The 24,754-nt window shown below is 44.9% G+C and overlaps 1 protein-coding gene across 5 annotated transcripts in view; it reads right to left on the reverse strand.

The window, feature by feature from the left end:
* EPB41L4B (erythrocyte membrane protein band 4.1 like 4B) overlaps positions 1-24,754 on the reverse strand; it is a 149,146-nt gene that overhangs the window by 79,017 nt on the left and 45,375 nt on the right. For all 5 annotated transcript variants that reach the window (XM_031014791.3, XM_031014792.3, XM_055351791.2 and 2 more), the window contains exons 3-13: positions 17,820-17,862; positions 16,903-16,981; positions 14,403-14,447; positions 12,480-12,532; positions 7,630-7,750; positions 5,850-5,937; positions 5,593-5,681; positions 5,227-5,296; positions 4,964-5,133; positions 2,895-3,004; positions 927-957 (exon numbers count right to left, since the gene is read on the reverse strand). In XM_031014791.3, the coding sequence (XP_030870651.2) occupies positions 927-957; positions 2,895-3,004; positions 4,964-5,133; positions 5,227-5,296; positions 5,593-5,681; positions 5,850-5,937; positions 7,630-7,750; positions 12,480-12,532; positions 14,403-14,447; positions 16,903-16,981; positions 17,820-17,862 (899 nt within the window). The remainder of the gene's footprint in view (positions 1-926; positions 958-2,894; positions 3,005-4,963; positions 5,134-5,226; positions 5,297-5,592; positions 5,682-5,849; positions 5,938-7,629; positions 7,751-12,479; positions 12,533-14,402; positions 14,448-16,902; positions 16,982-17,819; positions 17,863-24,754) is intronic.

A 24,754-nucleotide genomic window follows, 5' to 3' on the forward strand; every position in this document is an offset into this window, starting at 1 on the left:
ACTCAACAAGCCAAAACTCACATAAGACAGGCAGTTGTTTCAGAGAGAGCAAGAGAGGTATATGCCGGGCAGACTCACCTGGGCAGCTTTAAAAACAAGCTATATGGGTCCCACCCTGAGAGACTGATTCAATGCGCCTCGGGTGTGGCTGCGGAGGATGTTTCAGATAATTATGCTCACCAGATCATTCTACTATACAGGCAAGACCCTGGACACCTGTGCCAGTGAAGAGGCCCGCAAAAACTATACCCCTTGGGCCAAATCTGGTCCACTGATATACATAAGTAAAGTTTTATTGGAATGCAGTCACGTTCGCTCATTTACATATTTTCCACAGCGGCTCTCTAGCTACAACAGCAGAGCTGAGTAGCTGTGAAAGACACAGCAGAGCCTGCAAAGTCTCAAACATGGACTATGTGGCCCTTTACAGAAAATGTTTGCTGAATCCTGTGCTGGCAATTTTCACTCTTGTGATAAGTTCATTTTCCTGCAGGAATTTCAGTAAAGGTGTTTAATGTCTTCTATGATGTAAAACCTGCATGTCACTGAGCAAATCTAGCATCTGCTCTCGTCCAGCTTTTGCTCGTGAGCAAGGCCTTCCTCTCCCCGCACTGCCTGCCACGCCATGAGCACAGTGTGCTGTGCACAGGCCTCTACCTTTCCCACCCACTGTTATCATAAACAAAGCACACAGCTACTCAAACAAAGCAGCCGTGTTTGCCAAAAAAACCAAACTGTCTTGGAACATTATATTGTGTACTTATTGAAAGCCATGAGCATGGAATAGCCAGGCAGCAGAAAAAGGGGAAAAAAAATTACCAGATGACACACTTTCTGATTTCACTGTAGTAAGGAAAAAGTCAACATTGCAAATAAATACGATCCTTAGAGAGGAGAGCTGTGCTCTAGAGCTCAAGGACACTCACCAGAGCTGGGCTGCTATCACTGGGTTGCTTGCTATAAGGGAAAAACAGAAAGTTATGACATCTTAGAGAACTTTATCGCTTTCACCATGCAATGACAGATAATGGCCATGCGAGACTTCTACCATCGCAGAGCCGTTCCAACTCCAACCCAGGCAGAACTGCACAGTGGCTACTTCTCCTTTCCTCAGGGAGAGTAAACTATCCCTCCCTCTGATTCACTCAGCAACCATCCACTCAGCAGGTTCCCAGGGCTGGGCGCTCTGGGAGGCAGGGACAAAGAGACACAGTCTCTGCTCTCAAGAAGTTCCCTGTCTAGAGACAGAGAAAGGCAGATACAGAGAAGTGGGTAAAAGGGAAAACAGCACACAGTGATCAGGGATGAAATATAAGCATGGGTGTGGACTGAGGGGCCTCGGGGCTGCCGTGAGGGTCTGCATGGACAGAGCCCTGGGAATGAGGTACAGCTTAGCCGCTTACACTCCATTTTGTTTTTAAAAGGATAGATGTGGTAGGGAAAATCATTAAAAGCTTGACAAAGAAGATGCTAGAACTCTGGCTGGAAAAAAGTCAGTGAAATAAGGGAGAGAAAAGAGGGAGGGGGAAGAGAATCACAGACCCTGGGGCCCAGAAGATCTCTAAAGCCATCTGGTGGGGTCAAACCACAGGATGCCCACTTCCCTCTGTGACAGCCACACCAGGGGGTCCCTCCCTTTGTGCTGTATACACCTGTAGGGGCTGGGAGCGCACTGCTATCTTGAGACAACTCTTTTGAACTTTGGAAAATTGTTCCTTACACTGAGCTATTTCTGGACAACTCTGAACCAGCGGACTACACACACCAGCATAATCCTCCTCATGGAACAGAACAGAGAGCGTTCTGGCCCCTTCCTCCCGGGCGCTGTGGCCACCCTTCATCAACCCATCGCCCTTCTCTGGACACGCTCCCATCCCCTGGCCTCTCTTGAAGGGCAGGACTATTTCCTGTGCTGTGGGCATTTTCCCTCCACTAAAGCAGCTGGGAGCGACTAAGAATTTCAGGTAGTCATGCTGTTGCATCATCGGTTCACAAAGGAAAGAATGGTGGGGAACACAAAGTTACAGATTCCAGAAGGGAACAAGTAGAGATACCAAGTCCCTCTACATGGAGGCCCACTAAGTCCTGAGCCAAGAAAAATGCATGGAGTGGCCACAAGGAAATCATGTACAGAAGGGGCCAGGAGGCTGGGAGTGCAGAGGCTCTGCCATAAAAGAGCAAACACTGAGTACAAACTGGGCATCCTAAGTCGGGGAGCAACCTAGTATAGAGAAAGAAGAGCTACAAGATGGGATCTGGAGGCTGGGATCCAACAGAAATGAGCCTGGCTTGCTCATTCACTGACTGAGTTGTACTGTGTTCCGGGCCTCATTCAGGTATGAGGCCCCAGCTGTAACTGACAGACAAGGTTGAAGGGGTTTGGAAAGGGGAAGGGGGCAGGCATTCTAGGGCCTGGCTAAATTTAAGGGTGAGGAAAGTCTGGACAGACTGTGAGACTTGAGCCGAATATCTAAAAGTTCTTCAGGTACTTGTACGTGGTCAGAATTCCAGTTAGCATGGGCTTGATGTCCACACTTAAAATTGCAAGATGATGGAGATACAGTATCTCCTATAGGCAAGAAAGGTGTTTCCCTGTGATATTCCTGAGGTACCGGGGCTTGAGCCCAGGTCTAAAAGAAGCAAAGAAGCACATGGAAAGAAATACGGAGAAAGGGGAGAAATAAATGAACACATCCACGGCAAACACTAATGACAGAGGGATGGCAGAAGTGGCCAGGTCCCGTTAAAAGAACACCACTGGGATTATTTTTCCAAAAGCTCCAGACTGGAGAACTGCGGGTACTTTCTTCATAAGCTGCTTGACCAAGCTCCTCGAGGGCTTAAATGACTCAAGCATAATGTAAAATTCCAAGAAAGAATGAAAAACACACAACCTTTGAACGTTGAATGTCTCCGGGATGGATAACGTTTACTAGGCTTCCTCTCAAAGGTGCTGGTTCTTCGTAACCTGGAGCCATGTGTAGCTTGATATTCTGTCCGCCCACTGGGAAGTAAATATTTTCTTGTGTGTTATCAATATCAGAATCTCAGTACATTACCTGTTTTTGAAAGTGCACTTTTATTTCCAAGAGCTCCAATGTACGTTTCAACTTAGCCTGAACTCACTTGGGTAAAGAAACACAAAGTTTAGCCTTCCATTTGGAAATAAAATCTCCTTTGCCAAGTCCAGGCTACAGTCCAGGGGCAGATATTTCCACCAAAGGGCAAAACCTGCAATTTAGGTACCAGCCACTTGGCTGCACAAACCAAGCAGGTTTGATACATCTCATTAAGAGAACATTGATTTTCACATAAAATAACCTTTCACAGAACACACTGCATAGACATTTAACCCATCTTTTAGAAGACTGTTATCAATACCCACTTAACTAGGTCTCAGCTTTCTTTGCTATGCCAAGGCAAACATTACTGATTTCACTAAGGCTTTTTGGGTTTCAACCAATGTGACACCCGGCTGCAGATTCCAGGAGGTTGCTGGTTTCGTCTGATGTACTCCTCAACTGCTTCATTCCAGTTGCTCTTAGTCACCATTTGTCACCTGCTCTGTGTGCCTCTAAGGGCAACCTCTTCTCCTCCAAACTCCCTTCCTTCTTACACTTCCAGACGAGCAGAAAGGAACATGGTCTGGGACTAGGCCTGGGGCAGTTTCCCCCCAGGAGAGAAAAGCCTGCCTTGGCAACTGCCCTGACTGTCCTTCCCGCCTCACTCCACTCCGAGTAGACACCAGCATTCTGTGGAGTGTCTCCGGTAACCTCTGCATCCTCCACAGGACCCTGAGATTTGATTGTTTCTCAAAAAGAGCTTGGTCTTCCCCCCACCCCGCCCCCGACCCCTTGGAGCATTTAAAACAAAATAATTCTTTAAACAGAAGTTCATAGCTATTTCCTCACACAGTAGAAACATTTGAAATGAGCAAATCTTTTGGCATTTAAATAGAGTTCAGGGATGTGCCATGTGTGGGTAGAGGTTATGAAACCATGTGAAGTTTCAGATATCGTAACTGAGATTCTCAAATGTAAATAGGCCTCAAAAACCCTGGGAGCACATTTTAAATGCATACTGCCAGGCCTTACACATACACACACATGCATACCCACAGATTCTGACTGCAAAGGTCTCAGATGAGGTTGTTGTCCTCATTTTTAACAAACACCAAGAAAGTTTTCATACACTTTGAGAAAAATGGTCTTAGGATGATAAGCAAAAATATATCAGAATAAGCTCTCGATGTTTTCAGGCTCTTTTCAGATTCAAATATCTACTCATCCTACCTTGGGTTACACGTTGATATCTGCTCTCATTCTTAATCACCCCAAATTTCTGGACATTGGCATGCAAAAGGCAATACAGTAGCAGTTAGAAATTTAACAGCCAGAGTTCACGGGGTTGAATCTCCGCTCTACCACTTACTGGCTGTGTGTGACTTTAAGCGTAATGCCTCTGGCCCTGGTTTCCTTATCTGTAAAATGGGGATAATCAACCTACCTTATTAAGGGTGTGTGAACAGTTCTGGCACAGTGCTGGCCAACAGAACTTTCCAAAATGATCCTGTGTCCTGTGTCTATATTGTCTAATATGGTAGCCACTAGCCACATGTGGCTTCTTGGCTGCTTGAAATATGACTAGCGATACTGAAGAATTACATTGTAAAATTTATTTCATATTCATTAACTTAAATTGCCACGTGTGGCTAGTGGCTACTGTATTGAACAGCACCGTTCTGACTAAATGTCAGTTATTAACAATTTTGTTATTAATTCCATTTTATCAATGACCAGGTGGGGGTCAAAAGAGCTTCAGTGACTCACCTTAAGAAAAGTGGGGATGGGACACACAACCTAAGTTTCTGGACTCAAATCCACTACTCTATTCGCATACGAGAAAGAAATCACAGTTGCCCTCCTTCAGAAGACGTGATCCGTGTTGCAGAAATGGCTCCTACCTGAATCTGAAGCGAGAGCCCAGCCTGATAAAGTCGGATCTATTGGATTTGCTGTTTCCTGGCGTCCGCAGTCGGAAGAACGCGTGGTGCTCGACTGCACACTTCCAAAGGTGTTTGCAGGTCCTGGCACTGTCTAACCGGAACACAAACGTGTGCTCTTGCTCACGTCCCTTAAAGAGGAAGCACAAGGGCCTCGAGTGGGCATTTGCAACCCCAACACAGGATTTTCACAGCAAGGGGGAAGAAATGGGAGCCAGGCCTACCTGATCATCATCCTCGACCACCACGAGTGTCAATTTGCTCTTTTTAAAATCCATTTTGGTAATTTTAGGCCTAGTCAGACAGAAAGCATTGTAAAAGCACAATCTGCAGTAAAACTATCTACACATCAAATAGCAGTTTCCTTTCTACTTTTAAAGCTTAGACTAAAAAAAAAAAAAAAAAAAACATTCATTCAAGTGTGATTATCCAGAAGTTTCAGCGCAACTGCCACAGACCCACAACAGCAGCACCATGTGCTCTGAGGATGAATCTGGGTGTTGCAGATACCCCTCAATAATCATCCATCACATAGAATTCCACCACAAAATAGGAAAAGACATTTTTAATATTAGACAAAACTAAATTACCAAAAGAATAAGCCTATTTTGTTAGCTCCTTCAAAGATTAATATGCCTGTCGGGGTCAGTCCAAGAGAATATTCACAGCCATCTCTTCCCTACAAACAAACGAAGTGACAATCGGTAGAGGGTTCTAACAGGTCGTCACACAGCAGAATGCAAAATGCAAAAACAGTTTCCTCACCACAAGTTATTTTGTTTGCATAATGTTCATACATTTTTCAGTAACAGCAAAACCAAATTACTTAAACGCACACAGTTCTTACCCTGACAACGTGCATGTCTACCCCATACATTTCCAGCCACTTCGCTTTATTCAGATAGGAGAGTTCCGCCTGGGCAGGGCTCTTTCCCCTTAGAAAAACCAATGGAAATACATGTAAACTGCGACTCGTAAGCCCACAGGATTCTGAAGGGCACGGCCTTACTATGGAACGTTATGCAGCAATTAAAGCAATGAGGGATGCCAAATTATAGTAATACAAAAAGATTCCCAAGACCTTACTGTTAATTGACTAGAAAGACCACAGAACAGGCTGGGCGCAGTGACTCACGCCTGTTATCCCAGCACTTTGGGAGGCCAAGGTGGGTGGATCACTTGAGGTCAGGAGTTTGAGACCAGCCTGACTAACATGGTGAAACCCCATCTCTGCTAAAAATACAGAATTAGCTGGGCGTGGTGGCACATGCCTGTAATCCCAGCTACTTGGGAGGCTGAGGTAGGAGAATCACTTAAACCTGGGAGGCGGAGGTTGCAGTGAGCCAAGATCCAAGATCGTGCCATTGCACTCCAGCCTGGGCAACAAGAGTGAAACTCCATCTCAACAACAACAACAACAAAATCACAGAACAGTGCTTACAATATGATCACTTAAGGAAACAAAACAAGTTGTATATGTAAATGCAAAAGGAAAAGACTACAGACTGCCAATGATGGCTTCCTGCAGGGAGGACAGTGGATGTGTAAGTGTGTGGGTGGGGTGTGCCATACCCTTAGACATTTACGTTGCTTCAGTGTTACACAATGAGAATGGACTAATGCCACCTTCCACTAAAATAGTCACAGGAGCTTTTCAGAATGCCTGAGGGATAAGAGAAAGTCATGCTAAGCTCCAGAGTCCAAGGGTGACCTGGAGGAGGCAGTGTTTGGGGAAGATGGGATGGGAGGGAGGAAAGGTTAACATCTAGGAAACCCGTGAGTGAGGGGTGGCGTTGGTAGTCCAGGCATGAAAGTGGTGCCTGCAGGGGGAATGGAGGGAAAAAACAAAGGGGATAAATGACACTGCTGGATTTAGGTATGATGATCACATTTCCTGAAATGTAACACTGTACAGCACACGGTCTCAAATATGTATGTTCCTATACAACAGGGTGTATTTCTAAATTTAGTGCTTGTTTCAGAAGGTTCAGGCCCTGAGGTCCCAGAGATGTAGGTATGTGAGAGTGCCTGGGATGCCCTGGAGTGTCACTAAGACAGTGGTGGCTCCCCCATCTGCAATAAACAAATCAGAACCAGGCTCTGTTTGCAGAGAGAGAAAAGGAGTGTGGTTTGGTTCTTGACGCACATCTCTTAAGAGACAGACAGCCAGGCGTGGTGGCTCCTGCCTGTAATCCCAACACTTTGGGAGGCTGAGGTGAGACAATCACTTGAGCTCAGGAGTTTGAGACCAGCCTAGGCAACGTGGTGAAACCTCATCTCTGCAAAAAATAGAAAAATGAGCCAGGCATGGTGGTATACGCCTATAATCCCAGCTGCTCGGGAGGCTGAGGCAGGAGGATTGCTTGAGCATTGGGAGGTCGAGGATTCAGTGAGCCAACATAGTGCCACTGCACTCTGGCCTGGGCAACAGAGCGAGACTCTCTCAAAAATAAAAAGGACAAGATGTGGGCCTTTGGAAAAACAGGACTGACACAAGGAGAGAAGAGTGGAGCTGCAGTTTTATGGCCATCAACAGAGCAATTCTACTGATAGATAAAGGAGTGTGATCAACACTTATTTATGACAAAATAGATATATCAGAATGCTAGATGGTTGCATCAAGGTACCTGCACTCTTTCCATCTCTGGAAGATATCAAATTCCATTGCTTCTGTCTGATTTGGAATGAACCGAAACTCAGACACAAGCTCTGGTGTGTGTTCTGGAAGCTCGCACTCCCCAAGCTCCGCTGTAAGTTTCATAAAAGGGAGGAAAATAGGAGACATTGAATGATTTCAGTTATTGCTGCAACCAGGTCCAAAGGCATTTTGCATCATTATGAAGCACAGCCCCCCGCCCCAATGTATAACTCTCTCCTTTCGGGAAGACCTAACTCTCACTTGGGTAGTCATATGTACACTCAAAATCCTAGAAGCATTCTAATGTCCTCCCTGTTGGGTGATACAGCATCATCCTAGTTATTACTGTCTTTCTCTCCACTGTTGTTCCCACCCAGGGAAGCGCCAGTTACATTTTCCCCATGAAGGGGTAGAACCCTGAATTTGCAATAAAAGGCAATTGCAGGGAATGAGGATCTGCCCAGAAACATCCATTTAACAAGCCTCTCGTTAAGAGTAGGTCAGAGCAGCACTTCAGGGTCTGCAGTGCTGGAGAGGATAGATCAAGAATTCGGCACATGCAGCATCCAGGGGGAAAGTAGGAAGGGGAGGGAGAGGCAGAGCGGGAGGGAGGCAGGGAGGAGGGGTGCGAGGGCTGCAGGAGCAACTGCGGGAAGTCAGGCAGAACCTGGGAGGGAGACAGCTGTGCAGAAAGGAGGGAGGAGCAGCCACACGAGTGATCCGAGCAAGAAGCCCAATTTGTGCTGCCCTTGCCAAGTCCCCCACAGGATGGAGGGCCTGAGGATACAGGTGGCCCCCTCCTCCAGGGATGATGAGAAAATCCACTCTCCCCCACCGCCTACAGCTCAGGAAGCAGACCCCAGAATGAAAAGGAATCCTCTAGAGTTCCCTCTAACACTAGGCTACACCAAGTGTGGACCACACACCAATAGTACTGCCATCCCCTGGGAGCTTGCCCAAAACGCAGAACCTGAAACCCCACCCCAGACCTATTCAAGCAAAACCTGCCTTTTAACAAGATGCCCAGGTCACAGGCCTGCACATTTGTTGGAAAAATCACTGATCTATAATAGTGGCTTTCGAATTTGGGTGCGCATCAGAATCACCTGGTGAGCTGGTTAAAATGCACATCACTGGGCCCCGCCCCCAGAGTTTTTGAATCCCTAGGTCTGGAACCCGGCCTAAGAACTGGCTTTTCTAACAAGTCCCCATGTGATGCTAATGTGGCTACCCTGGAAAACACTTTAAGAACCTCTGCTGCACACATCAGATCCCATCAACTAACACTTCACTCAATTTGCAATCTCTGCAGCCAGGCCTCAGCTCTAGGAGGCCGTGGAGGGTGGTGGAAACAGCTCAGACACAAGAGGACTTGGATCCCAACCCTATCATAATCTATCTATGTGACTGCAGGCAAGTCACTTAACATCTCTGGGTCTCTGGTGCCTGATTTGTAAAATGGGAATTGTTACAAGAATGAAACAGGAGCACAGGCGTGCAACAGATGAGTGGCCTATTAGTTCTCCCTTCTTCTCCTTTTACCTGGTTTAATTTTTAAATCCACCACAAATTTAGTTCCCAAAAGAGCACAGCCTCCCTGCAGGGCCACTGCATCACAACTCAGGAGGCACCGAGGACAATCACAGCAAGACATGTCTTCAAGGCTCAAGCACAGGAGGAAACACAACCCTTCATTTTATTCGAACCTACAGAGATGCTCTAGTGATCCTTAGAGTCCCAGACAAGCTAGCTCAGCTGTGGTTCAGGTGGAAAGCAGACTGTAGCATTTACTCATGGAATGGGGTTGGGGAGAGGGGGCACGGAGGGACAATGTAACAAGAGCCTCGCCTTGTGTCTAAGTCTTCAGTGTTTTTCTTTTCTTTTCTTTTGAGAAAGGGTCTTAGTTGCCTAGGCTGGAGTGCAGTGGTGTGATCACAGCTCTCTGCAACCTCAAACCTCAACCTCCCCTGGCTCAGGTGATCCTCCCAGCTCAGTCTGTAGCTGGGATTATAGGTATGCGCCACCATACCTGGCTAATTTTTGTATTTTTTGTAGAGACAGTGTTTTGCCATGTTGCCCAAGCTGGTCTCAAACTCCTGGGCCCAAGCGATCCGCCCACCTCAGCCTCCCAAAGTGCTGAGATTACAGGCATGAGCCACCATGCCCAGCCAAGTCTTTTTATTTCTATCTGACATAACAATCAATTGTATCTTTTTTTTTTTTTTTGAGACAGAGTCTCGCTCTGTCACCCAGGCTGGAGTGCAGTAGTGCAATCTTGGCTCACTGCAACCTCCGCCTCCCGGGTTCAAGCAATTCTCCTGCTTCAGCCTCCTGAGTAGTTGGGATTACAGATGTCCACCACCATGCCTGGCTAATTTTTGTATTTTTGGTAGAGATGGAGTTTTACTATGTTGGCCAGGCTGGTCTTGAACTCCGGACCTCAGGTAATCCACCCGCCTCGGCCTCCCAAAGTGCTGGGATTACAGGGGTGAGCCACCGCGCCTGGCCAACAATTGTATCTTAAAATCACACTGACATTATGATTTCAGCTCAAAGGATAATTTCTCCAAGAACGGTCAAAGAGAACTGACCTTATTTGTGTCTGTCTCGGCTCTGGGGCAAGGTTTTGGTTCTACACTACTCTGTTAAGTGTGGTGAGGGCTTCATTACAATGGGGTGGGATGGTAATACATGCACCTCATCCTCTGATCTTTCAGGACAACGTACAAGCTTGCAATATTGTGCCAATGGCTTTAGGAGGAAACCTTTCCAGTGGATTAACGGCCTTGCGTCTCTTTTGTCTCATTAGTGACACCCTGACATCTACTGCTGGGCTGTCAAGCCTGATGGTATGACCTCTGGCAGCTCAGGAACTCTAGGGTAGAGGAAAGCCACTTGCTAAGTGGGTGAGTGGCTGGAGTGCAGAGGCCACTGCCATGTTCTCCAAGCCATGCCTGTCATTATAGCACTTGCCATAAAGACTGTCATATCAGAAAAATACATAGGAAGCATTGAGCACTGTATTTGGCACAGATGGCTACAGATAACATTACCATCAACTCTACCACCAGTTTAAAGGTTCTGCTTTTTAAGTTCTTGGCGGGGGTGGGGTGAGGGGGGTCTCTCCAATTTCAATAATTCAACTCACTCTGCACTTACCAAGCATCTACTGTATGCCAAGTCCCCATTAGATAATAAGAATTAAGAGTCTGGGTGCGGTTGCTCATGCCTGTAATCCCAGTGCTTTGGGAGGCTGAGGTGGGAGGATCACTTGAGGCCAGGAGTTCAAGACAACAGGAATTAAAAGGTGACTGAAGAATAGAAGTTTCAGGTAATGGGAGCATCCTACGGTCATTAAAAACCATCTCTGTGAGTGTACACATGACAAAATACACATACTAAAAATACCAAGTAAAAAAAATTATACAAAAATTTGCAGATGACTGATCAAAATAACTTTTTCAAAAGTCCACTCAAAACTCATAGCTAGAAATTCTGGTTGCCTGTGGGTGGTAGGACAGTGGGTTCCTTCCTTCCTTATGCTTGTCTGATTGGTGGGTTGTTGTCCTGATATTCTGTAGTAAGTGTGTACTAATTTTATAATTTGAAAAAACCTCTCAGTTCCACTTTTAAAAACTGGCCAAATACAAAAGTGAGAAGTCAATTCTCATTATGGTATTCATAAGTAATTACTAATTGTGAATGAATATGTCATAATCCATAATCCAGTAGAAGCTGATGAACATGCTGGCAAACGAGTGCACAACATATGTCTATCTGATGTACTAATGAAATCCCGGATATGCAGTTACACATTAGTATTCTCTTAATTAGTGCTAGAGACTTTAGCAAGTGTTTCTTCTGCATCCGAAACTACACACCACCAGGGCATCACACAGATAAACGGCCAATGCTGACAATCATGCAGGCAGACCTCTTACCATCCAGTTCCCACTCACATGCAAAAATACCCTTTGCACCCCGCCAGTCCTGACATTAATGCTTCCAGCCTGACCTCTCTGAGTGAGCCAGATTCAGGTACTCAAGAACCTGCTGGAGCTTCTTGAACCTCTTAGCCAAGGGACCCAACACAGACCATTTCCTCCACCGGAGTCCACCTCTTCTAACCTTTATCCATCCCTGGAAACAGCCTGAGAATCATCTCAAACTCTTCCCTCAACACCTAAGTCTAATCACCAAGTCCTTCTCCTTGTACTGCCAATGCTATTTCTTGGTGGGTGTGTGTGTGTGTGTGTGTGTGTGTGTGTGCAAACCCCTGCCCTAGTTAGTTTCCTTTCCCTTCTATTACAGCAGCACCTCCTCACTGGACTCCCAGTCCCAGTCTTGGTCCTGCTCTGATCCCTTCTCCCCATACAGCCAACGTGGCCTTTCTAAAGTGCATATCCGGCCAGGCCTGCTCCCTCTTAAGAGCTTTCAAAGGTGTCACTGCTGACTGCATGAAATTCTTTCTCTTTAAATGGGGCCCGAGGTCATCCACCTGTCCAAATGCTTGAACTTCACTCTGCAGCGTCACTCAACTGCTGCTAACCTCTCTGCACTTTTGTGCCTTGGTTCCTTGACTCATGGTCTTCTCATCCCCACAATGGGCCTTCCTTGTCCATACCTCCTGCACGTCTCTGTTCCTGAAGGAACTGCACTGCAGTCCTTGCTACTCCTTGCCTTCCTCACTGGACTGCACGCCACTTGGGGACAGAGACCGTGTCATATTCATTTATATCCCCAAAGCTAAGCACTGGGCCTGGTATACTGTGGACACTCATTTGTTGAAATAAAAAGCAATAACATTAAAATGCTAATTACTACTAAAGATTAATGTACCTTGTAGACAGAGAGCAGCTAATTCCACAGCTGTTTCATAAGGGCATTTCAATCTTGAAAAAAATAAAATGAAATTAATTCGAAATAGGAACTTAAGTACAACCATACAAAATGTCATTAAAATCATTTTTCAAAAGGTAGCGATATTTAGATAATGACTTGTATTCTTAGTTATATTTTTGCTGTCTACATTAAAGAATGCAACAAGCTGACTTGCACTACAAATTTCCCAAAGTCAATTCTCATCATAGGGCAAAATAACCCAATGTAGGTATAGTTTCTATCAATCGTGTACAATTTTACTGAATTTGGCAAGAATGGAAAAGTTTGGAAAACAGAATGAAAAGTATTCCCTTTGCCTTATTATTTTTAAACATATTTTAAATTTATTTTATCTTGATATAGTACATGCATCTTTTTTAAAGCTGCCTTCAAATCTTTCTTGAAACAAGGTCATAGCGTTAAAAATAAACACACAGACACCATATCGAACACTGCCAGCATGGCTGGATACACTCAGCATTCTAAGTCTATCTAAGGCACAGCCATAGAAGAGTACTACTGCAAATTCAGTGATCTCATTCATACGTAATATTTCAAATTTGGTTAGAAAAATAATAATGACATACATTGGTATAGCACTTCATAGTTTTCAAAGCCCTTTCATTTATATTATCCAATTTGGTCAATGCATCAAGTTTGTAAACCTTTAGGATGGGTGTTGCCAGTGAGCCCCCCCGACCCATCTCCCATTATATAGATGAGGAACTCAGTGTTAAGGGCTCTTGCCCCAGGTCATCCAGCTGGAAGGGAGCAATGTTGGGACTTGAACACCATTCTGCTTTGAAATACAAAGCAGGCTAAACTGCATGTAAACTACAAAGTACTGTACAAATGCAAGGTGTTGCCATTAATATTTTTCCAAACCGAGGACAATTTCTAGAGTTACACAGCCTTTAGTATGAGGAGCACAGTATGGAGAGAGAGAGGTAGAGAGAGAGGGAGAGAGGATTAAAAAAAAGTACACACACTCATAATACACACACCAACCAAAGGTCTGTATTGCATGGCTGAATAAGGCAAATGTATACACTGTACAATCTACTTGTTCTATTGGTCTATGGAGTACATTTCACTGAGGTTTTTATAGCACATATTCTATGGAGAGTTTGCAAATTCGGAAATTACATTTTTAATTTCCTTCAGATTATATTCAAAATCAGAACGTATTCTTGTCAATAGCAGGGGTTACTTTTTAGACTCAATATAGCCTTAGTTTTTCATGTAATAGAAAATATTCAATACAGATGCTGAAAAATGACACAGTTATAAGAGCTATGCCTGTTGAAACCTCTTATCTTTACGGTAAATTAAGACTGCATGCGAAATCAACCACTTCAGTGCCAATGCTTCTTATACTCAATGATCACTGTGTGCTGCCAGAGGCCTAGTATTTCAAAGCCATTTTTAAGAGAAGACAAGGAAGTGAGATGAGATGTCTAAAACTTTCTATTGGAATCAGAACGTAACCTCTTTCCATTACATATATGCAGATGGTGATGAATGACACTTTTTGACTGTCCAAATACTTGTAAGTGTATACATACTAATAACGTATCTTGCTTGCAAATACGACAAAAGCCATTATGAATGGGACAGTGATGTGATCAGGGAGAGAGTTATTCCCAAATACACATCACTTAAGATATTAAATGGTCTTGGAAATGCTTCAAGCCATATAGTAATCATTTAAAATAGGATGATAATGACAGTGATACAAGTATTAGACTCACTTTACAATGCCTGGTGCACTTTTTTTGAATTTTGAAAAGGGAACAAGGGTAAAAGAGTTAAAACAGTGAATTATTTTGAAATACACTATGATCTATCCTGGGTTAAGAGTCAGAACAAAAACATACTTACTTTCCAGAAAGAATGTCATGCCTGAGTTGTAAAACAAACAGGTACCTGACAAACATATACAAAAGTCAACAGAGGGTAACTCTTTCCCAGCTGCTCCCAATCCCCAGCTTCCCACTGCAAACCCCACCCCACACACAGCATGGAGTTTTGCATTGTAAAAAAGGAGTCCAAATCAAATGAGAACTTTGGTGGAAGCATCTCCCCTTGGGTCTCCAGGAAGGCATCCCAGAACCACGCTAGGAAGGTGAGTGCATGTGGGGAACTCGCAAGATACTTGTAGGATGGAACATGATACACGTCATGGTCCAATGACGGCCTCTACAACCCCCTCCGTGCTGGAGAAGAGAGCCGAACGTGGCACATGGGCATGCAACATGTCCAATAACCCAGGCAGGGTGGGGCCGCGGGGTCTGGCTCTCAGCCAGCTCCACCAGCGGATTCCAGATCGCTGCGGTGGATTGTAACAAAAAGTTTGCAGCTGATTCTAGTCAAAAAACCACTGGGGGTTCTTTTCCCCTGATGCAGTGTAACTGCAGACTCTTTTAAAACACGAAACAGGCAGGCACACACACACACACACACACACACACACACACACACGAAACAAGAAAAATCCTGGCACTGGACTGCAAATGGTTAGAGGGGTAACAAAAAATGAGAAAGAAGCCAGCAAATAACACGCATGGGGTTTACTCAAGTAAAAAAATAAATGTCTTGGCTTAAATAAGAGGGGTATCTTTTGTTTGTTTTTTACCAGGAGGATGTAGGCATGAGAACCACTCACAATGCTTTGTAAAAACCAAAACTGCCTGTGCTCTGCTCCCTACCTATGGAAACAGAATCCTACACACAAGAGTGGCCCCCAGGAATCTGAGCTGTTCAAAAGCTTCCCAGGTGTTTCTGATTCACATAACCTGGGTTAAAAACCAACCGCTTTGATGACAGCTAGAAGCAGCATTCATAGAGGACTCTGAGGAGCAACACTAGAATGACTGTTTGCCAGAAATCAAGGAGATCGGGCGTGCTGAAGGTTCTAGTACATTCCAGAATGTTCCTGCTTCCTGACAGGTGTTTGGCCACCACTGAACTTCACTTCTGAATGTCAGGATACCATCTTGTATACTCATCTCACAAGAGACACAGTATAAACATGGCCAGAACTCTTGATTCCTATAAGAAAACCTAACCATAGCAGCCCAGCAGGAGCCTGGGTAACAGGGCAAAACCCTGTCTCTATTTTAAAAAATACAAAAAATTAGCCAGGCGTGGTGGCACACACCTGTGGTCCCAGCTACTAGGGAGGCTGAGGTGGGAGGATCACTTGAGCCTGGGAGGTTGAGGCTGCAGTAAGCTGTGATCACGCCACTGCACTCCAGCCTGGTTGACAGAGCGAGACCTTGTCTCCAAAAAAAAAGCCCAGGGGAAATGGTGATAACCAGTCAGTCTTTAAGGCATTATTTAGGGGTCATCTCCCTAAGAACCACCCAGCAGCCTACATAGCCTATATGTCACCACTGCAGTCCATCACACAAACAACGACAAGGAGGCTCTGGGGATATCAAAAGCAGGAAAAGGCTTTGTAGAGAATTTCACTGATGGAAAAGGCTAGAGGGGAACTCCACATTTAAAATGTTACTCAAATTTTCTTTTTCTTCTTCCCTGTTTCTGAAGTCTAAGACATAGACACGGGCAAACAAAACAAAAAAGAAATTCAGGCCGGGCGCAGTGGCTCACACCTGTAATCCCAGCACTTTGGGAGGCCAAAGCGGGTGGATCACTTGAGGTCAGGAGTCTGAGACCAGCCTGGCTAACACAGCGAAACCCTGTCTCCAGTCAAATATACAACAATTAGCAGAGTGTGATGGTGTGCGCCTATAATCCCATCTACTCAGGTGGCTGAGACAGGAGAATCGCTTGAACCCAGGAGGTGGAGGCTGCAGTGACCCAAGATCGTGCCACTGCACTCCAACCTAGGCAACACAGCAAGATTTTGTTTCCAAAAAAAAAAGAAAAAGAAAAAAGAAATTCAGGGGAGTTAAAAGATAACATGAAGGGATTTTAACAACTTTGCTATAATTACTCTGTTTTTCTTAAAGAGGTTCCTTGTATTGTAACAATCAAGAGAATATTTTGCAATCTCTTAAAACATAAGATGGCGATTAAGGACTGAGAAATGCTTTTCCAATATCTGCCTTCCCTTTTTGTAGTTGAGATAAAAATAAAACGCCGCAGAGCAACCAATCAATTTACCCAGGGTCCAAGAAAATAGAAGTGTGACAAGAAAATGTATCTTCTAATTTCTATTCACTCAGAAAAATGTCAAATTAAGCAAAGTTGTGGATTTTTAACGGAACGCAGAAGCACCGGAAAAGTACTAACAACTCTTGCTGAGAAATAGACAGCAGACAGAAGAAGAGGCAAACCCACAATTGAGAAGAGCCATAAATGACATGTAAGGCAAGCCCTGCTGGGCGGGAGCTTGTTCCGCATCGTGGCCTACCTTGTAAACTCCTCACGAAGGTTGTTTGGTTCTGAAGAATAGTATTTAACTCGAAAGTGTAAAGCATAAGCAGGTCCAACTAAACATTTGGAGATGGAAGGTTGAAGATGTTTTTCCCCCAGTTTTGAAGATCACAGGATGGACAAAAGGAAAAGCATGTTAAATCTATAACATTTAGCACAACATCAGCACAGCATAACTGGGCACGCGACACTAGCCAATTCTTTTCAGTCCTCATCAGGGAAACTGAGATGGATGGACTTTTGTGCTGACTAAGATAGTTTAGCTAGTAACCTCATTCCAGGAGAAAAACCCTAGTGATTTAGACAGATTACTAAAAGCTGACATTTTATTTTCACCCCTGATGCCACAATACTCCAAACTGACAGCTAGTTTTTACAAAGTACAAAGGCTAAAGGAAAGTGATGCAAAGTGTTCTGTTATCTAAAAATACTTTAAAGTACTTTTAAGAGAATATGAATTTTTAAAAATTACCCAAGCATAAACAACATTAAAAAATGTGGTTTCCACACCTGTACATTGAGAAAGCTGTAGCAGACTATCAAAGAGCCCTCCTACTCTCTCATCCTGAGTCTATGTTTTAACTCATTAGAAAGTAGATATAATAGGTATAAAGCTGAGTTTCTGAATAGCAGGTTAATCAGTTCTCATTGGCAGAGGCGTCTGATTTCAAATGAGAGCACAGTCGGTTTTTCAATATCCACTAAACATTTTTATTCAAATTTTAAACTCTCATCTTCGGCTAGCCTTAAGAAATTAAAAATCATCCACTTAATACCGAATTGATTTTTAAAATGCTTCCAAGTTCTAATGAAAACATAACACCTCAAAACACTGGCAAAGGAGTTTACTTTCAGAAAAAAAATAAATGAGTGGGCTAAATTCTGCTTACTTACTTTTCATCTGCTTTTTTATGGGTTTGGCATGATCCAGCCAGTGCTGAAAGAAAGAAAAAAGGTTTCTTTAGGAATAGTTCATCAGCAAGGTTATTCAGCCCTCATAGTTACTTACCCTCCTCTAAAAGCCTTAGTAATTCTACCCACAAAAACCAGGGTTTGGATCACATAATGGGTTCTTAGGCTGGGAATCTGCAAACTGCTTGGGATGGTATAAAAAATTCAACGTTTATGCATATATGTGCATTTTTCTGGGGAGGGGACTCCCTAGTTTCTGGAAGTTTTACAAAGTGGTGCCTGAAAGAACATAAAACCCCTTAACTAATTGATCAGCAGAACCACCAACTGCCTTTTCCTTCTGAGTTTCTCAAGTTACAGCCAATCTTCTCCAAGCATTCCAGGTCTCCATTAATCTAGCAAAAAGTACAAGCTATGATACCAATAATCTCTCATCATGCACTGGTCTTGAGGTTGTCATCCTAAACTCTTTAAAGTACAGAACTAAAATTCACAACCCCTTTACTCTTTTGCCAGGAAAATGAGCCACACGGCAAATGCAAAGGCAGGCAGGGATTTGCCTAAGATCATTTTGCCCTGGTCAATGAGGGCATTTTAACTTCCTCTAGCTTTGACCAAAAGAACTGCTTCAGTCTTATCTGAGGAGATTACAAAATCATCTGCCTCATACAAAAGTTTCTCTATGAAGTCAAAGTCGTTGATACTGCTGTCCTAAGGAGTCTCAGCCACTTAACTTCCATGGAGAACTGCATTTAGGAGCATTCTACTGAGCCCTTCTGTGCAGACAGACATCAGCTCCTGGAGGCCAGGGACCGTGCACTTAATTGCGACTGTTTCCTGTGCCAGGCACAAGATATGGCACCCAGCAGGCCCCTGTTAAGATTCTTGAGAAATAAGTAAATATTAAGTATAAATTTTTTTTTTAAAGTGAGGCAAGTAGGGACTGTTCCCATCACTTTATGTGGACCTAATGCATGCTGCAACTTCTCTGTTAGAAAGACAGCTGGGGTGATACAAGCAGAGTGGGCTACTCATGAGTTATTCAGAGTCAGAGGCCATTCTGCTGACTGCCAATGGGCTTTCAGACACATTTGCGCTCCGCACAGTCTAATAACGAGGAGCGGCAGGACCCAACCAGGACAGTGTACTCCACACCTAACCAAAGAGGCCATTATGACTGTGTGGGAGGAAGGGGATAAGGAAACACAAAAGCGAACAACAGATGATTGATAATACAATAAGCTGGGGGCAGTGCAATGGGAGAACGTGGGTTGTGGGGCTTTTGTCATCTCCACTCCAGGCTAGGCAGCCATGTAATGTCACCGCAGCAGGATGTGTATCTCAGACGCACATGTGCAGGATGCTTTATCTCATTGTTAATAGCTTTGAATTGGAAATGACCTAAATGTCCATCAACAAAGATGGATTAGAAAATGGCTCATCCATATAATGAAATACTATTTAAAACTGATGTAGGCCTGTATTTATTGATGTGACAAGAGATCCACAGCACAATGTTACATGAGAAAAAAAAATCAGGTGGAATCTCATTTATATAAAATTATTATTTTCTATCTAGATACGTCCAGAAGGAACTGTAGAGGTTATTTTGGGATGGTGGGGCTGTGAATGCCATTTACTTTCTTTTTACCTTGCTGCATAATTGTTTATTTTAATGAGAATATTATTTTTAGGGGGTGGGCTGGGTTGTCACGTCCATATTCATTTGTTGTTTTATGAGTTCACCTCATTAGAATCAGATGCTGCCAGTGCCCTCAAACAAGCTGAAAACCCCCAACTTTGGCCCCTGGAGGGGCTGATAGAGACTTGATTTAAGCCCAATATTTACTTTCCTACCAAGTAACATGCTAATGGCTATGACTAAAACTGTTCTTTTCACTTTCAAAAGAATTCACCATTCATCCCCTAGTCTAATTAGCCCATGAGAGGCTTGTCACTTAAAGGAGCTTGTTCCATTTCTTTCCTTTCTTTAGTCTGCTCACCACCATTTTGAGTAGAACAAGTTTAGGCGTCCCTTTCCCCTCCCTCTACTGTCAAAGTCTCATCTTTAGCCAAGTCCAACTTGTGCAGTCTCCTTGGCTGTGCTTTTTGATCCTGGCTGTGTATTAGTATTACCATCACTTGAGGAACTTTGAAAAAGTCAAAATTCACGTCCCACCCAAGACTCATTAAACAGAGTCTCAGAGCATCAGTTTTCATAAATGCTTCCAGTGTGCCCGTTAAATATTTAGTACTGAAGTTTTCCACATCTCCTCCTACCCAGGAAGAGGTTCTGATGATCTTGAAACATCCACAACCCCTTCTCGAAATTGCTGTTTGGGCTCTGCAAAATCTCAAGCAATTTCAGGTTTTACAGGCTAGTCCAAGAGGTGAAATGGCCAAACATCTGTGGCTGGTGTGCATTCACAGGCAGACCACAGCCAGATGCTGGTACCGGGTGGCTGACTGCTTTGCCCTCTGGCCACACTGCAAAAGGCACCCCTTCAGCCACTGCGGGCTGGGCTCCATCCTTCCTGCTCAGCCACAGAGCCATGCCCAAAGCAGGACCTGCCAGGACAGATGCCTATGAAAAGTCTGGGGCTGGTGAAGCCGAGAATGGAATCAGAAATGGCTTCCTCATTTTAAAAGCTCCTTGACCCCTTGGTGTTCAGATCAGGTTTTGCTTGCCTGCATCAGAGGCAATAAGAAACCCAGTCACAATCCTGAAATGAGAGATGACAAAACCTATCTTGTATCCAACCAGTTCAAAATGATCTGACTTTCTTCTTGGCTGCAGGGGCCTTCCAGACTCTGATCACTTGTATTTTATCCCACGAGACCACCTTGTGGCTTGAACACCGGGGCAATGAAAGCCCAACATGGCATTTAGTAAACTGTATCCTACGCTCGGCTTTGAGGACTGTATTCAGCAGCAGCGGGACCTGTCTCAGATGTTCACCTGTGTCTTGGCTAAATATAGCCATGCCGCCTGTGGGTAAACGCCAAGGCAAACGGCTCCGGCCCTCTCAGCAGACCATTAAACCAGTCACTGGAAACAGACAGGTGCAATTCTGAGTTCAAATGGCAGGACATTTTACTCAAACACTCTAACGGGTGTTAGAAAGGTGGTTTCTAATCTGAATTTCTCATCCAAGTCCATCTGGCAAAATCCTTTCCATAAATCAAGATGTGTGAGATGATCTTGGCAAGGCCCATCTGTTCCAATAGTACATCAATTCTGGAAATATGACACCCATAAGGCTGGTTGTAGAATTTAATCATCTAAAATCTACACGGGAGCACTGGAACTACAAGGCCTCAGAGCAGCTCAGGAGTTGAAGAGCATCTAACAACTCTCTGCCGGAACATCTCCTGAGCCTTCACCATTAAGTCTGAGTGACGAAACTCATAACAGGATTTCTAGGACCTGCAAATTTTCTTGGCTTATAAACAGTATCTGAGTCAGGCATGGTGGCTCACACCTGCAATCTCAACAATTTGAGAGGCTGAGGCAGAAGGATCGTTTGAGCCCAGGAATTCAAGATCAGCCTGGGCAACATAGCAAGACCCCATCTCTATAAACTTTTCTTTTTAAAAAATAGCTAGGCATGGTGGCATACACCTGTTGTCCCAGCTGCTGAGGAGGCTGAGGTGGGAGAATCACTTGAGCCCAGGAGATCAAAGCTGCAATGAGCTACGATCACACTACTGCACTCCAGCCTGGGTGACAATAAGACCCTGTGTATATTAAAAATAGGCCAGGCATGGTGGCTCACGTCTGTAATCCCAGTACTTTGGGAGGCCAAGGCAGGTGGATCACTTGAGGTCAGGAGTTCAAGGCCAGCCTGGACAACATGGTAAAATCCCATCTCTGCTAAAAATACAAAAACTAGCCAGGTGTGGTGGTGCATACCTGTAGTCCTAGCTACTTGCGAGGCTGAGTCAGGAGAGTCCCTTGAACCAGGAAGGCAGAGGTTGTAGTGGGCCGAGATCACACCACTGTACTCCAGCCTGGGTGACAGAGTAAGACCCTATCTCAAATATATATATATATATATATATATATATAGTTTGTGTTTAAACTAGAGCTGGAAGGAATCTGAAGAGATAATCAAACTGTACCCAAAGGATGAAAAGAGAAGGAAGGGGATGAACGCCTTTGGAGTTTACTGTATCACATCCATCCTCTGACTAAGGCTGGGGTGTGGGAGGTGCAGCCTTGATAAGAGGCAGAGCTGGAATTCAAACTCACACCCCTGTCAGCGTCAGCATCCAGTACTCTAGGTTTCCACACCACGGACTAGCCTAAAGTGCCTTCTCTGCCTGTGGGGGGATCTTTCCTGCTCCCCATGATGACCAAGCCCTATAAACTCACTTAACACCAGCTACCTGCTGGTGTGAGATGACTTCCTCGGAATCATCTAAATCAGTGGTAGAGACCCCTTTAGCAGCTTCCGATTCAGCACCAGTATTTGCACGTGGGCAGGAAAACACTCGGCCTGCCTCCCAGCATTCAGAGACAGGATGAGGAGAGGCCTGTGGCATTTCTTTTTTTTTTTTCTTTTTGAGACAGAGTCTCGCTCTGTCACCCAGGCTGGAGTGCAGTGGTGTGATCTGGGCTCACTGCAACCTCTGCCTCCTGGGTTCAAGTGATTCTCCTGCCTCAGCCTCCCAAGTAGCTGGGGTTACAGGCATGTGCCACCACGCCTGGCTAATTTTTATATTTTTAGTAGAAACAGGGTTTTGCCATGTTGGCTATTCTGGTCTTGAACTCCTGACCTCAGGTGATCCACCTGCCTTGGCCTCCCAAAGTGCTGGGATTACAGATGTGAGCCACCACACCACGCCCTGTGGCATTTCTTGAGTGCAGTTTACATTTCTTTGGACCACCATGCAAGAAGGCAGAAGATTAGAGTTCAAGTTGCAGCTCTGCCACTCACCTCATGTGTGGCCACAAGCAAGCCCCCCCACACCCCCAGCCCACCTCAGAGCACGGGCACCTGAGCCTCAGTTTCAGCCCCTGTGAACAGAACTATCCCCTAAGCACTGTCTATGGAAACTGCACTGAACCCAATGGGTGGAAGGAAGGGGTTTTGTCTGTTTCCAGCAGTTGTAACATAGATCCCCATAGATCCCACTCTTAGCATTTATACTCTCCTATGTCCCCTCCAGGTATACCTAATAGTCACTCTTTTCTTCTTATAATTACATCTGAGATGGCAAGAGCACCCAATAGTGTCCACACAAGTGGCAAATGTGATGACATTCCGACCAATCATTAAAGCAAAGCCAAAGGAGCTGCAAGAGGCCCTTTAGTGGCTATTGAACCCTCCCAGCAGGCGCCATATCTATGTACCAACCTCACTATGCAGCCCTGCGCCTCTCACTGCCAGATTCTATGCTGCAAAGGCCAGAGGACGCACATCTGACAAGTCTTGAGACAAAGGTCAAAATAATCTATTTTGGATTCCTTACTGCAAAATGTACCATCACAAAAAGCTCCCTTTTCATGTTGAAAAGCAGCTTAGGGAAGGACTTACAGTGGCCACATCTACCCTCCAGGACACCTGCTCCCAAGAGAGGAAGGGAGGCTCCTGCTTGGTGGGGCTGTTATTACCACTGCCCCAAATCCCTGCCCCTCCTCTGCCTGGCAAACTCCTCTCATTCTCTGTGGCCCACATCAGTGTTCACCCTTCCTCTTGGATATCTTGTTCATTTTATCAGTAATACGTAGACAGTCTCTCCTCCAGACCCACAGAGGGACCTTTACACTGGTCCTTTAGAGGACGGAATACACCGTAGTTCAGGGGATTACTTGTCTATGTCTCCCAACAGAATGTGGCAGGCAGGGACAATATCCAGCTCATCTGTGCAACCACAGAGCTCAGTACTGAGTGAGCTCCAAGTCAAAGTTGGCTGAATGGGATTGACTGAACCTTCCCTTTCTTCCTTCTATATATGTATGTACGCATGAACCAAGTGCATATTCAAGCCATATAGCCAAGTGGAAAGTGCTGGACTTTGGAACGAGACCAAGTTCTGAATCCTGGCTTTAACCTTTACAGCATTCTTAGGAACATCAGTGTCTCTGAGCCTCAGCTTCATCATCTGTAAAATGGTTCTGTTTTATGGCCTACTTTATAGATCAGTGATGAATATTAAACAAGAGTTACACAAAGACTGTAATTCAGTGCTGGGCTCAGGGCGAGAACTGGGTAAACAGCACTTATCGTGATCAGGCAGTGGGAAAGTGAGACAGTGCAGGCCTGAGCCCTTGGCTCTCAGAAGCAAGCTTTGATATGTAGACACAGACTCCCAGCCCCTGCTTTGAGCTGTACCAAAGTGAAATCTGCAGAGTGGGTTCCTGGATGGCCTCCTGTTTTGACATGGAAAAGGGAAACAGGAGGTCCTAGTCCCAACTGCTAAAAATAGGTGATATCAATAGGCTTTGACAGTTGCTTCAGGGCTGGGCAGGGCACTATGGAAACCAGGCGTGGTTCTTTTCAGGGAGCTGGGGATATAAGCTGGGTATGCAGAGAGCCATGCCAAGAGCCCTGCAGCTGCCAACCTCTGATCTGCATGTCAGGGGCTGGGTGGGAACAACATTGCTTGAAGGAGGCTCAATTATGGGGCAATAAGCCAATAGCCAAGTGAACCATTCCCTTCCGGGTCCATCTATTACCCTACTGTTTGCAGAAACACCTCCTATGACATCCAATCACCTCCCAGGTCCTACGAAAATCAATGACCCCAAAAGCCATCTCAGCAGACTCTCCCAAAAGCCTCTTGATTAAATTGGCTAAGGTTTCTCCCACAGGCAAGGTGGGCCTTACAGGTTCCAATCAGCTAACTGTACCTTCTTAGCATGCTCACCCCTGGGGGCAGTGATGACTTCTGGTCCCCCCTCACACTGCCCA

Source organism: Gorilla gorilla, chromosome 13, assembly GCF_029281585.2.
Source record: "Gorilla gorilla gorilla isolate KB3781 chromosome 13, NHGRI_mGorGor1-v2.1_pri, whole genome shotgun sequence".
NCBI classification, from domain to species: Eukaryota; Metazoa; Chordata; class Mammalia; order Primates; family Hominidae; genus Gorilla; species Gorilla gorilla.